Source organism: Anser anser (assembly GCF_964211835.1).
Source record: "Anser anser genome assembly, chromosome: Z".
NCBI classification, from domain to species: Eukaryota; Metazoa; Chordata; class Aves; order Anseriformes; family Anatidae; genus Anser; species Anser anser.
Window position 1 is genome coordinate 65,366,889 of NC_139723.1, and position 15,130 is coordinate 65,382,018.

The 15,130-nt window shown below is 34.6% G+C and overlaps 1 protein-coding gene across 6 annotated transcripts in view; it reads left to right on the top strand.

The window, feature by feature from the left end:
• Window positions 1-15,130, top strand: part of ADAMTS6 (ADAM metallopeptidase with thrombospondin type 1 motif 6) — a 158,354-nt gene that overhangs the window by 72,045 nt on the left and 71,179 nt on the right. For all 6 annotated transcript variants that reach the window (XR_014576938.1, XM_083818288.1, XM_083818287.1 and 3 more), the window contains 2 exons: window positions 306-452; window positions 9,218-9,359. Coding sequence is in view for 5 of the 6 variants with exons in the window: in XM_083818288.1 (XP_083674414.1) it covers window positions 306-452; window positions 9,218-9,359 (289 nt within the window). In the remaining variant the exon portion in view is untranslated. The remainder of the gene's footprint in view (window positions 1-305; window positions 453-9,217; window positions 9,360-15,130) is intronic.

A 15,130-nucleotide genomic window follows, 5' to 3' on the forward strand; every position in this document is an offset into this window, starting at 1 on the left:
TATTCTCTACCAGCTACAATACCCAACTAAAGACTGATTTCTCTTGATTTATCTTGAAAGTGTAATGTTAAATTTTAGAAAAGAAGTAAAGTCCTTTCAGAACTCTGTGAAAAAAATGCTGAGCAGTTGTGCAATATTCTGAGATCTGAATAAACTAAACAGAACTTTAACTGATCCTAATTCCCCATTTGGAGTTCTCCTGTATTCTTTTAGGCCTAAATATGATTTCTGTAAAAATCACATTGTTTATGAGATGTCTGTTTCTGTAGAAAAATAATGGGCTGTTTTTCTTCTCTTTTGGGCAGTTTTGGTATGAACCATGATGGAATTGGAAATTCCTGTGGGACCAAAGGTCATGAAGCAGCAAAACTAATGGCGGCTCATATTACAGCAAACACCAACCCTTTCTCTTGGTCAGCCTGCAGTCGGGATTACATCACTAGTTTTTTAGAGTAAGTAATCTCCCAAGAAAAATCATGAGTTTTTCCAAAAATTCACACCTTTCAGAATAAATAGTAGAGATACAGTAACATGTTCTTTACATTTTCAGAATGTAAAGACAGAAGCATAACAAGTCACTGAACTCTTACATTGTAGAGTGCTTTTCCTGTGTATTGGCAAAAGCTTCTTCTATTCCATTCCCCACTTCACAGTGTTGATTTTTAATCTATTCAAACATTTTAAAGTTCTGATCATATTTCATTTCTTAATCTTAAGGTGAGAAATAAAGAAATGTGGAATTGGTCAGTGAGTGATGGGAAGTATTTTTTTTTTCTAAATCATGCGTAATGTGAGGAAATACATTGAAGGGAACAAGCTTCTACCCCTTTTCTTTGTACATTTCATTCTCCTGATTTTTTACACCATCTTTTTTTTTTTTTTTTTTTAATATGTCAGTGTTTATTGACACCTTTCATGAAAATATAAAGATCAGAGGAGAGGATAGCATAGATCTTTATGTTAATATTTTTAAATTGTGCTAACCTATACTTCTGTGGTGATTTTTATTCAGAAATAGATTCCTATCTTAAATTTTACTTCTGTATGAAAGAAATGAAACAGTCAAAATGTGTTAGTGTGAAAAATGTGCTTATTGATATACATGATACCTAATGAAGTCTTTATATGTAATTAACCTTTGGAAGACAGGCACAGAGTTGTGAGATCACTGAGAATAAGTTAATAAAAGTGTTTTTTAAAATGTACAGGAGATGGGGTCTTTATGAGAGCAGATGGAAGTTACTTGATAAGTTCAGTGTCATCAGAGTAATTAGTCCTTTACGAAATAAAGGTTGGTCAAGAATTCAGTCGCTGTGTTTTAAGAGATGGACTTAAACCAGTCAAGTAGTCTAACAGTTAGATTACCAACAGCAAAATGGACTTTATCCACCTCTTTCGTGGATCTAATGTTAGAATAAAGTGCTGTATTCTGAATTGTACCTGAGGGGACCCATCTAGACCAATGAAGTTTTCCTTTTGTTGGTTCAGACATAGCTTCTCTCACAAAAGTACAGGAGCACTGAATTGTGTCTGTTGGCTTCCTATAGGGTCAATGGGCAGAATCAAATATGTTGGTGTTAGGCACTGTTCAGAGGAAATTACTTCTCTTCAGTTACTGTATCAAGTTAAGGTATTTTGTGTCATCCCACTGAACTATGAACCCATGCAATTTTAAGTGCTGGAGTGTTTAAAATGAACACCTAAACTAAACCGTACTGAATAAATCATCCTACATGTGTGTGTGATACAGGTTTTTCACAATGTAAGTTGATTTTCTGAGGATAGATATATATATTCATTTAACACTAGCAGCATAAAAAATTGACAAGATCATCTTGTTTTTATCATTACTAATCATATCTGTTAATTCAGTTCTGTTCCTTTTAGTACTCTTTCTAGCATGTTACGCAGCCTAGTTTTAACTATTACAAAGAATAGGATTTTCACATCTCTTCTGTGAGCTTTTTTCACAGTTCAGTAGTCCTGACTATCATCTTACATTTCAGATATTTTCTTGTAGCATTGAGGGTTTCTTTCTTACTGTTACAGTACTGCTGTTCTTAGTCTCACCTTCTATTTGGCACTGTCTTCTGCATTGCATTTTGAATTTGTAATTGTCCTGAAAATAAGTTGGCTATTGATGAAGACTGTTCCACAGGTAGCTATGCAGTCATTTTTTACTTACGTGCTTAGAGAAGGAAACACGTGGTAAAATTCTGTGGCTAGTGTTATGCTGCAAATGTAATAGAGCCAACTATTTTATAAAAATCTCAGTCTGAACAAACTTTCTTGTTTCTCTACTTGATATCTCCATGTGTAGAGTGATCTTTCAATTTTTTGCTTTATATGTTAAAAAATGTTTAGCTTGTGCTTCATCTTTGTTTAAATGTTTCTATATATGTTATTGTTTACTCTTAGCATCCACATTATTCTTTTCCATTCCGCAGGTTTGATGCACTGTTAAGTTTCATTTTTAACCCCGTGAGATGCCACTGAAATTGTAGTTATGTTAGCATAAAGGCACAATAGCATTTTGGTGAATCTGTTCTCTAGTTCTTATCTCTTCAGGTTTTTTGAGATACCTTTGTGTCATTGCCACAGTTTTCAGCACTACTTGAATTATTACCGTCTGTGTATTTCATAAAAATCATTACTGAAGATTCTAGATTAGCTAGAATAAGAACAGAGATATCAGCTCCAATAATAATTTATTTCCTACAATATTTTGTCTTTATTTTCAAAAACAAGAATGTATTATTTTTTTCCAGTCCACCTTGGATAAACATTCTTTTATGCATTTCAGTTACAAATAGAGTTCCCAATTGCATCAAATACCATCATATGTAATGTATAAAGAGCTAAAGACAGCTTATTCATCTACTAATTTTGCAATCTATCTTTAAAAAAGTCAGATTTCTCAGACACGATCTGTTCGTGATAAGTCTGTGCTTCTTATTGTTTGTGGTTTTAATAGCTTAGAAATGAATTAATTTTTTTTCTTGAAATAGTTGCTGCATTATTTCAGAAAGTAAAATAGTCTCTTAACAGTATAGTTTTTTCTCCGGTTTCCATTCTCCTCCTTAAGTGTTGTGTCATCTCAATGAAACCAGGAAGCTGTTAAGATAGAGTTACACAGATACCTGTAGGACAGCTGTCAGAAATTTAGATCACTTCTTTTTTTACCCATACACCTTTCCTTGATGCAGAACAGCCTTAATAGCAGAGACTTTGCGTTTTCAGGTAATGATCAGTGAGCAAGAAGCAAAGAAAACTCCTCAGTTTCATATAGTAGCAATTCCCTGACTGCCCCATATGATTTTAAGGATGGGAATAAAGACAAAGCGAACTTGTGCATTGCTAATAGGTCTATCAAAATTCCCAAGAATGATGACCTGCTAACACAGTCTTTGAAATGACTAAGGAGAACCATTTTTTCTGGGGAAAACATAACTTGTAGCACAAAATAGCTGTTGTCTGTCAAAGTTTATGTTAGAGTGAAAGATTGACTGAATTCGGTTCATCAACTGAACAGTTCATAAGTGCTTGACAATGGCTTTAAATTTTGTTAACCTTTTTATGTAATGAAATGCAGAAGGACTCCATGAGATTTGGAAGGTGGAAGAGCAGTGTCAGAGGACAAAGATTCCTGTGAAAGAAGTAGAAACCATTAATGTGTTTTCATAGGAGAAAAGAACCAACCCTAAAATTGTTGTCTGTGATTAAAAACTAATTCATATAAACTTCATTCTATGCAGCATATATATGTATCGTGCAAGTTTCATTCTACATAATGTATAATTATCTAGTGAGTAGCCATGAAGATCCCTAGACTTTAAAAAAAAAAAAAAAAAGGAAAGAAAAAGAGAACTTTCGTTATTCAGTTACTTTTATATTTTGCAGTAACATAATCTGGATGATTTCAGGAGTCGGAGTTGCTTAATCTTGTCAGCGTCAGGTAGGAGAAGGTATTACAAGAAGCCAGATGGCCAGCTCTGTCTTGTAAAGGGAGGATTGGCTTTTAAAGAGGAATAAAGCAGAATGATGAGTCTTATAACTATTTGAATCACAGGGCATTCTTAGAGAGTCTTTAGGATTGCCATACAGTGCGATTTAGATCTCAGAGACTAGGCCATTCTAACTGTGGAAGGAAGCCAAAACTACTTTGGTCCAAGTACACTCATAGAGATGATATAAAAAATCTTTCTGTGTTTAGGCCCAGGCATCATCTGCCCCCAAATTTTGGATATTCAAGTGGATATGGCAGATAAATGTAGGATAGTTTGTTGCCTATGGCAGATTGGCCAGTTCCTTGTTACTCCAGGGGAGTAACAATAGCAAATTCCGTCCCTTTCTATACAAATCAGTAGAGAAAATTTATATTCATTATCATCTGTTGGTATTTGCTTTGTATTATAATTTGCCTCTTTATTCTTTTACTTCAGAATTTATAATAAGCTTTTGTTTTTTTGTATGTTTGTTTTTGCTAACAGATAACGGGTTAAAAAGGCTGTTTTCCCACTTGGCTCATATTTATCAAATTTTGCAAGTCAGTATTTTACCCAAAAGGCTACCTAATTTTAAAAAATTAAGAGCCAGTTTCTGTAATCGTTGGCTTGCAATATGTTTTGAGTGTTGCTTTCCTAAGTAATAGCCTTTGTCTACCTCTTTCTTTTTTTTTTTTGAATAGGTTGTAAAGGGCAGAATCAGCAATGTATTAACTGTTTTGTAGAATATATGATAAAATAAATGTAGAACAAATTGTCCCCATTTTTTATATCTCAATCTCTCCCAAACTCTCAAGGACAGGTTGCCAACAGATTTTGATACGAGGATGATTTTGATAGATGGACTGGTAGATTTTTCCTAATATGGGTGCTGGATAATTATTCAGAATATGTTCACTTTGGAACATATTCTGGAAGAAAGTATACATTAAAGAAATAGCAAATTGGCTACTATCAAACCAAAGAAAAAATGAGCATTGTGAGAACATTGTGCAAATTAAAGTGTCTTTGATATGAAATAGCTAATCAGACATATAGATATCCTTGCATAAAAGATTGGAAGGAAACAATGTGTCATGAGAGAGTATGGTAAATCCACATCAATATCTGATTTTCCCTAAAGTTCAAGAATGTTTGCATTTAGTGATCCTATTCTGGTTCATTTTAATTTTAAACATACCACTCTGAATCATACCACCATTACTTATGTCCTCATTCTGCAAATATTTATGTTATTATCTGTAGACTGTTGAGCAGTTTGTCGAGTTTATTCATTAATGTCAGGTTAAGCAACTTTTGTAGCCTGTACAAAAGTATATGTCCTGGTACTCTTTAAAAAACCGTTTATACTGAGGAAAAGTATGTAATAAATGTGAATTAAGTATTTTGAAAGGAGCCAAATGTTATATGCAGGCATATAAATAATTCATGTTTTAAAAGTTATGTATATAAAATGCACTGTGTTTACAGTTCATTAATTTTACTATTGTTATTTTCCATATACTTATGGTAAATTTTGTAACTTAATTAAAATCTTATGTATACTATCCATATATTTATCTATATGATAGTTTAGCTATAAAATAATTAAAAAATATTTAGAATGCATTTAATGTATGCTTTTTAATCACAGCTTGCATTATATTAATTCCACATTATTATTATGAGCAAGCTCATTCGGTAACATTCAAAACCCATTTTCTGTACCAGTGTTCTGGATACTTCTTTCCTTAGCCTTTGAAGGGAGTTAGTTGTACTGTGTATGTTCCTGAGATATGTGTGAATAAGTAGTGTAATATGAGCATAAATTCTGAAAGGTCTACAGCTATGTTTTTTGCATTTTTTCTTTAAGTAGCGTAGGGATATAAAAGTGATGTCTGCACGGAGACAGTGATCGTCATTATTGCATTGTTTGGTCTGTAGAGATTCCAACACTGAATTCCTGGTTCACATGGATCAAACAATTAGCAGTGATAGAAAGTTGGAGATCATGAGCTTTAAGTGAAAGCTCTATTATCCTTGCTATCCTTCCAAACAGAAACAAGATTAATTTTTGCTATCCTGAAATATTGAAATAAAAACCAAAATTTTAACTACATTGTAGATTATTTTACAACTATCTCTTGACACACTACACTGGAATACTGTTCACTGTGATGAAATGACATCCAGCTTCACTATTATATATCTGTAGTTAGTCCCAATATGTCACATATAAACACATTAAATTAACCTAGAATTAGGAAAACGAGAAAGTCCCTGAGTATTAGTAGTATATTGTGGAGTAAATAGAACGTATGGTGAGGTTGAGATCATCTTATTTCTATAGCAGACAGTGAAGATTTATCCACTCTTCAAAAATGTAAGTGCTCTAGCTGGGATATCAAGTTGGGTTTTTTTGATTTTATATGTGCTTCCTATATAGAATAAAATCACACAGCACAAAACTGACAGTGAATAGAAATTTTCTAAAATTAAAGAGATGAAAATATTTAGGCATTCTTTTCCTTCCCATTATCTTCCTTTACATCTACACACAGGACTTTTTCTTGGGCCAGGTAATAACTACTAGATCTCTGTTTGGAATGTGCTCAAAAATCCTGTTACTCTTCTTAGACCCTTTTAGTTCACTCCCCTAGATTTAGTGTAATCTTTTCCTGAAGTGTCTAGGTTTTGCCTTGGTGGAGCAAAGAGACAGGCAGAAGAACAAGGACATAGATGCAAGAGTGTTACACCCGTGTCCGGTAGAAATTATCTGAAAATGTTAGCTAATCCTTGGTCTCCATTCATCGTTTCAATTGCTTTGATGAGATCCTTCATCTCCAATGGGAAGGCCCTGGTTTCATGACTGTTCTGTAATGCTTGCTATTTTTTCCAATGTACTTCAATTCACAATGCAGTATCAGGCTCCCAAACTAAGTTTGTAATGTGCCAGTGCTGTTCAAGTACTTTAAGAGAAATAATAGTACTAAAGCAGAAGGAAAAAGAGAAACAAATTTTGAGAGATCTTGAGAGATGGTGATGTAATGTAGCTAAGTGCATAACCGCTTACCAGTCTTTTTCTTGGTGTTTTACTACTACAACCATATTTCATTAAGGTGAGAATGCTGTCATCAGAGCAGACTGGGCATATTTTTGAATTTTCTACGAGGATTTGACTTCTGTAGAAGCGTTAAATATTTATTTCTGCAGTTATGTGTCTTGCAGAGTAGCTGTAGAGTTTAGTTCACAGGTTCAGTGCATTTGAAAATTCAGATCTGTAATCTAGTACTGTGCAGGGATCTGTATGCCTATGGACAGTATCACCAAAGGTAATGAGAGGTTTGTAAATGCTGTATCCTTGCCCGTTTGTTTACAGGATCATACCTTAGTGATCAAACCCTGCACTATCTGAGTCTGTGGAAATGTTCCTGTCGTATGTAATATTAGCTCAAGCAAATGTTAAACTTCCCATTGCTTGTTTAAGCAAAGTTCCTGTCTGCAGATTGGTTTGGACAACGCAGAAAGATCAGATTGTATTTGATTTATTTCCATATTGGAATTATTAACATGTACTCCTCAGACATGGAGAATACAACACTGAAATGGCTTAGATTCAAAAGAACGTAGGATAGTTTCTCATCTTCTGCCATTAGAAAATGTATATGCTTGCAATCCTTGAAACTGGAATAAAGGGACTAGTACATTATTTTTTTTTGTTAGAATCACATGTTTGATATTTTAAAGGTAGATTTCAACATCTTATGTCCTCATTGTGGGGATAGGAGGATTTGGGGGGGGGGGGGGGGAAGATGCAGGTGAATCAGATTAAATTTATTAGGATTAGTAACTGAATATTGTATCTTTTCTTTATTTACTTGGTAATTGCCTTAGTTGCTGTTTGCTTTCTTCTGAAATGGTCAGTGCTTGTTTGTTTACATGTTTTTCCAAAGGGATAGTTGTAGTATTCTGAAAAAATAATCAGATAAGGTTAGAATGAAAACACAAACTGAATGGTTAAAGGGGGCTTTTTTTTTTTTTTTATCTGCAAGTGAAAAATATAGAAAATTGGAGATCTCCAAAAAACAGTGTAGAACATTCACTTCTGAAATTATGTTCCTTTGGCAAGGTGCATGGAAAAGATTTGGAAAAAAACCATAAGTGCTGGCAAAATTTGTAGGAATGTCAGAAAAAAATTTAAAGTGTTGGCATCAGAATTCTTTAAAAATCCTCACTTATTCACATGTGAAATGAAAGTAAAAAAGCATCTGTCCTCTTTTATGCTCACTGACTAAATAAAACTGAATAATTATATTTAGAAAAGTATGAAGTTTTCTAAAAAAAAAGAACTCTGTCTGCCTTTGACTTTATTTGTTATTGTTCCACTACACTGAAATATTATGGTTGAATATGGGCATGTTTTGAAACAAAACAAAACAACAAAAACAAAACAAAAAAACCACCCACAGAACAGTGAATATAAAGGAAAAGAATATTAAAGTTTTGAAAGATGATGATCTTAGTTAAAACTTGAAATTCTGAAGACTATGTGTTATTAATGCGATAGAAAAGATCTTTACATTCATATGAATTTTGTCACTCACACAAGTATAGGTGAATTTTAAGATCATGGACAATTTTTACCACAGGAACAGTTTTGTTCTCTCACATGGAATAGGCATGCATGTTAGGGTCCTAATGTTATAAACATTTAGTCATGTTGAAATTTTAGTGTGTTTTACTTTTTCATAAACCAGTTGAGCTGCTGTTATCTGTAATATTTTAAGGTACTTGGCTGTTTGAAGGATCAGAAAGATTGTTAAGAATTATAACCTTTATTTATTTTATTTGCATAATTTGTTTAATTTTTGTTCTATGACCAAATGTACCTATTCAATGAAAACAAATACGAACCTTAAAACAAAAATGAAAATCAGTCTTGTGTGGCTCAGTAATTCTTGTACTTTTAAAAAGGATAATATAAGAAATCTATTTTGTGATCTAAAATAAGCATTTTTGTTAATAATTATGATGAAAAATTATTTTGATCTATTAATTCCCTCTAATATATATGTATATATTTACCATGGGTGTACCATCGTACTGTTTGTTTATTGCGATCATATTTGTTTCACACCCAAAGATGTTAAAAGTAAGAACTAGATACATGATATCATTACTGTGATTTACAGTCAGTAGAATTCCTAATTCCTTTGGTCCTTTATGTTGAACAGTTCGGGCCGTGGTACTTGCCTTGATAATGAGCCTCCCAAGCGTGACTTTCTTTATCCAGCTGTGGCCCCAGGTCAGGTGTATGATGCTGATGAACAGTGTCGCTTCCAGTATGGAGCAACATCCCGTCAATGTAAATATGGGGTAAGAAGTCTTAATCCTTATGCTGAGTGTTCTTCTTAGTCATTTGTGTATATTCCTTTATAGCATAATTTTTTAGTTAGTTGCACTAGTGGGTTACACATTTCTGACAGCATTCTGTCTGGCGCCATCCTATGTAAGCAAAGGGTACATTTTAATCCTTATGCTGCATCTTTTGCTTGAGTCATTTGCGCATACTGTACACCAAAATGTGTGGGTAACAATGAGCTGGAGAAGCATCCTTGAATGTTAGGAGAAAAAAGAGCCCAGAACACTTGTTCCTGCTCCACGTAAAGTGTACTACAGAATTTTCACTGATTTCAGTTAAATGAGATCAGATTCATGCTGTATGAATCTCGAAACATTAAATCTGTTTTGTTGGCTTTAACTTTTCAATTTAAAGCTACATTTTGAAGTTACTTTTGTATTTGTTTTTTGCTTTCATTTTATTTTTTGATGACAATGAGCTTGTTGTTTCTCACATTCTTCAGATCTCTTTTTGAAAAGAAGACTATTTGGTTATGGGAACACAGGAACATGAAGCTAGGTAGCTAAATAGGATACCGAATAGCTTAGTGCTAGCAAAGATTTGGCTGTAAGTACCAGTGTGCGGTATTGAATTTAAAGAAATTTGCAGTCAAAATAAAAGCCTGCACGCTTAATATTTCAGTACATTATGCAATATATTTTAAAATATTATTTAAAGAAAATCTTGCAGCTCAAAATGCATAGTAAAAGGATACATTCCGTTATGCCTGACATCAAATAATCAGCTGATTAAATACACTGAATAAAATAAACCTTGAAAACATGTCTAATGATTAAAAAAATACTGAGTTTTATTAGCATTTTAATGATAAGACTATTCAAATATAGCGATGTAACTACTAAATTTACTCTGTTCACTTCTCTAAAGGCTAGCTACAAAGGAAGTCTATTTTTAATATCCCTTGGGTGATAAATACAGTATTTTTCTTGGGATGCCTCTTTGGTAGGTTGCATTGTGGAAAGGATTTTCAAAGCTATATGTAGTTGATTGATTACCTTGCTGGGTCTTCTATTCCTGATCCTCATCAAACCTCTTTTGGCCTTTATTGTTCCTCTGTAAGTTCTTACTTCCCACCACTGTTCTCTAAGGGCCCTGTTTCCTGTTGCTAAATCTAAGTCATATCTCCCCTCCCCCTTTTTTTTTTCTTACAAATTCTCAGCACACACAGTATTTATTTTAAGACTAAGGAAATCTGCAGGTATTTAATCCATTACTTATAGAATACCCTTTGGAGATACTTTGCATTTTAAATTAACCTGGAAAGTTAATAATGTGCAAAACCTGACTTTTCCACATGTAAATTATTTTTTTCAAACTATGTTAAACCAAGTAATCATTGTTGTGATGATCATGCTGCGCAGTACACATCTGTTTCTAAATCAGTTTCTAAAATGTCAACATTCGAAGGTACTAAAGATGTAGGTAATCTTGTCTTTATAAAGTCTGCTTTCTTTTTTTGTTTTAAATATTTTTAGGGGATTGTTTTATAGTTACAAAAAAGAGGTTGAAACTTAATTGAGGCAATAGTTAAATATATAAATAAATAGTTAAAGAATTTAAGTCTTCATGTAACATCACCAGTCCTCTGAATTGATGCAGTGTAATATATGCCATCAGTGTGAGCATGACTTGAAAGTGTCTCAGAAAAAATAACTTATTTTTAGTACTAGGATTCAGACTTTACATATCTATATAACAGGTTATTGTAAAAGTCTGATAATATCCAATCTAAGAAATTATATAAATTTAAAATATGGTCTGCATTTAAAAATATTATCTGCCATGGTCATAATACTTTGGAAATGCCATCATGATGATCATACAGATTTCAAGTGATAACATTGGAGAGAAAGAAATAATCTTTGTAAGTGGAATGCAGATGGAAAATACAGAAGAAAGACTTTTCTTGTAAGAATGGGTTTGTAGAACTGAGTAGTGGAACCAGATCGAAATACCAGGAAAAGTTAAGTTAAATATTATATTCTACTCTTTCATTATCAAAAGTAAACAGCCAGTACTTCGAGTGTTCCTGTTTGATATAATGTCTACATTAAAATGCTGTAAATAGTTCATTGATCTCATTCTAATAAGTGTGCAACCATGAACTGAAAAACATAGTAAAAATCTCTAATTAACAATGGATCAGATTCATATATTAACTTCTTTCTGGCAGTCAATCCTCTTTATTTGAACAGCCTGGTAAAAGAGGAAGGGGTACAGCAAGATGTACACTATGGGATTTAATGACCCATAAATAAATACATTCTAAAACAAAGGGAAATCTCAGAGAAAATTTCTTGCCATTTCCTCTTGCTCATGTTCTTTATTGATTTGTGATGGCAAGACATGACAAGAGAAACCATTGAACTCTCAAGTCAAAGCAAAAAAAAATATTGTAAGTCTCCTTTGGGCTCCAATACTAGTGTTAAGATGGTGTTTGTAACATGACTTAGAAAATACCGATGGTCTTTCTGCTTTGAAATTCTGTCCTAATGTCTTATAAACCTCTAGAAAAATTACCTCTTTCAACCAATCAGCTTTGATGATCATTGGTATTCATTGCTTGTTCTCCCGTATTTCCTCACCTAGTCCCTCTGTATGTGTATTTCAAATGCTTGTTGCTTTTGGTCATAAATTAGGTCCTAATCCTACCAAGAGTTTTGTATATTTAAATACTTGAAGCTTTCTCTCTTACTTAGGAACTTGAAGTTAATACCTGGAGAGGTGTTTGAATGTTTAAGGCATGAGAACTCGCTGCTGAAGGGACTGCAAGACCCTGACTTTCTGTGTGTGTGTTTACTGACAAGGAGTTTTGCCCTTAAAAGCAGCTCTTAGGTAGTTATACTGATATTACTGTTATTACTAGATCTAATGAAACCATCTGTTTTAGTCACTTATGAGCAAAACTGTTCCAGCAAAAGCATTGCAGTTATTAGTCAGATTTCCTTATGTTCTTCCACACATTGTGTGGCAAGAATTCAAAGTGCTGTTTTAGCATATCAGTGATTAACTAAGTGTTTGCAAATAGACAGTGATTTTTCTAATGTCACATTTTCATTGTTCTGTATACTTTCCACAAATCTATGATACAGGAGCAATTTAGAGAATTTAATTGAAAAAATAAATACTTTTAATAAAGAACTAAGAGGCAATCTCACAAGATACTTAAAATACTTCATTTTTAAGCTACACTTTCAGATACAAGAGTGTGTTAAACTTATGACTTCCAGTAAAACAAATTGTAATGGTAGAAATTTCACCATATAATGCTGGTGCATACCTTTTTCTAAAGGCATGCATGTTTTCAAGTATCTTGTTAAATGCAGTGTAGTCAGAAATTATGATGATTGTTAGGAACAATACCAGTTCCTGTTCATTTATGTAGCTACTAGATATCTTCTAGGATGATGCAGCATGGATTTTTTTCTCCTTACTGTCAAGATGGCTCAGTTCTTCTCTGTGTTCCAGTTCCCCTGATAGTTCAGAAACTTACTCAATTTGTTTATTCAGTTGAGTGTAAGGAGAACATCTTTTGTTGACTCCTTACCTTATTCACCTTTGAGCATCTGCCTAGTAAGAGTTGGCTGTCTCTGGGTTAACTCAGGAAGGAATTCCAGTCTTTGAATTTCTGTTTTGTGAGTTTAAATAATGCCTTGAATATGACTGACTGAACTTACAGATTTTGTGGTTCAAAATAATGCTTTGCTTTCGAGCTGGTCCCCATGTTTTTAGGACAGGGACTAAAACCTCAGACATTTTAATAGGAGTTAATACTTGATGCATATATTTGATGTTGTTGTGGTGTATTTTATGATCTGTGAAGCTGTTGGCTGCTAGCATGAATTTCAGAGATAGTGCCTAACTTAAATTTTTTTTACATTTTATGCTTTTTCACCTTCATTGGTGTCTAAGTGTTTAGAGTAGAGGTATAACAGGACAAATGCTACTTTCGTTTGAGCACATGGCTTCACTCAAATCAGTAGGACCTAATCTATTTGTGTTTCACACTGGAGTATAAGACATCAGGTTATATATTCTAGCTGATGACGTGCAGCTCTCTTCTTTTTCATGGTCTTACGTTTGTAGTTAAATTCTCCAGTTAGTGTCCTAACTAAAGTAACTTAAAATTCAGGTACCAGTTTTTAGTCACATTTTGTTGCTGCATTATGAAGGACAGATAAGTTCAAGCTATGAACTTATTGCTTATAAACAGGAAGAATGAAGATACACTCTCAAAATTAAGAGTCCTCCTTTTGGCTTCAAGTGATCCCCTTGATTTATTTTTAACGAGTTACGGAGAGTGTTCATAAAGCTAATGACCATTAGTAGAAAGTTGCTTGGAAAGTATCTACCACAGAAATATAGGACATACAGTTGCTATACCTTCACTGCTTTGTAGTTTCATACATGCCAATTCAGAGACAGAATAGTGTAACTGTATTAGTAATGAGCAAAACAAAACAGCTAACTTGCCTCTCTGGTCAGCTGACTTTCAAATGCAGGAAAGTAAACAAATTTCTATACAGAGCAGTTCTGCAGTATTTCTTCTAGCCTAAATTGCAGTTGGCCCTTGTAAATTTTAATGTTAGTGAATTAAACTGTCACTGTTTTCATGAAACACTGATATGATTTACTCCACTTAAATAAAAAGAGGTATTTAGCTTGACTTAGAGCTCCTGTAGGTAGGTGAAAACAGATTTGGAAGCTCTATTTTTCCAAAAAGCAAAGGCAGAGAAGCCACTGGTGTATCATTACACAAGACTACCAGGTCCCTTCTCTTTCCTCACTCATTACTGCTAAGACAAGTATTGTGCATTCAATTCAATTTGTACATAATACTAACTCACTGAAAAGTGCTTTTTTTTCCCCCTTGGCTTCATACTTCATACCATGGCAAAGTCACTTCATACAATGTGCTTGTTAGCAATGTGTAAGTAGTTCAGTCATATTGATTTACATCACAAATTCCTGTTTTGTGTGGCCTACATGAGTGGATGGTGAGATGGGTTGGTAATTGGCTGGACAACAGAGCTCAGAGGGTTGTGCTTAGTGGTGCGGAGTCTAGTTGGAGGCGTGTAGCTAGCGGTGTCCCCCAGGTGTCAGTACTGGGTCTGGTCTTGTTCAGTTTATTCATCAACAACCTTGATGATGGAATGGAGTGCACCCTCAGGAAATTTGCTGATGACGCGAAGCTCGGAAGGTTGGCTGATACCCCAGAGGGCTGTGCTGCCATTCAGAGGGACCTCGACAGGCTGGAGGGTAGGACCAAGAGGAACCTCATGAAGTTCAACAAGGGCAAGTGCAGGGTTCTGCACCTTGGGAGGAATAACCCCAAGCACCAGTACAGGCTCAGGCTGGGGGCTGACCTGCTGGAGAGCAGCTCTGCAGAGAGGGACCTGGGAGTCTTGGAGGACAGCAGGCTGACCATGAGCCAGCGATGTGCCCTTGTGGCCAAGAAGGCCAAAGGGATCCTGGGCTGCATTTGGAAGAGTGTTGCCAGCAGGTCAAGGGAGGTGATCCTCCCCCTCTACTCAGTCCTGGTGAGGCCCCACCTGGAGTGCTGTGTCCAGTTCTGGGCTTCCCAGCACGAGAGGAACATGGAGCTACTGGAGTGAGTCCAGAGGAGGGCTACTAATATGGTGAGGGGAATGGAGCACCTGTCATATGAGGACAGGCTGAGAGAGTTGGGCCTGTTTAGTCTGGAAAAGAGAAGACTGAGGGGAGA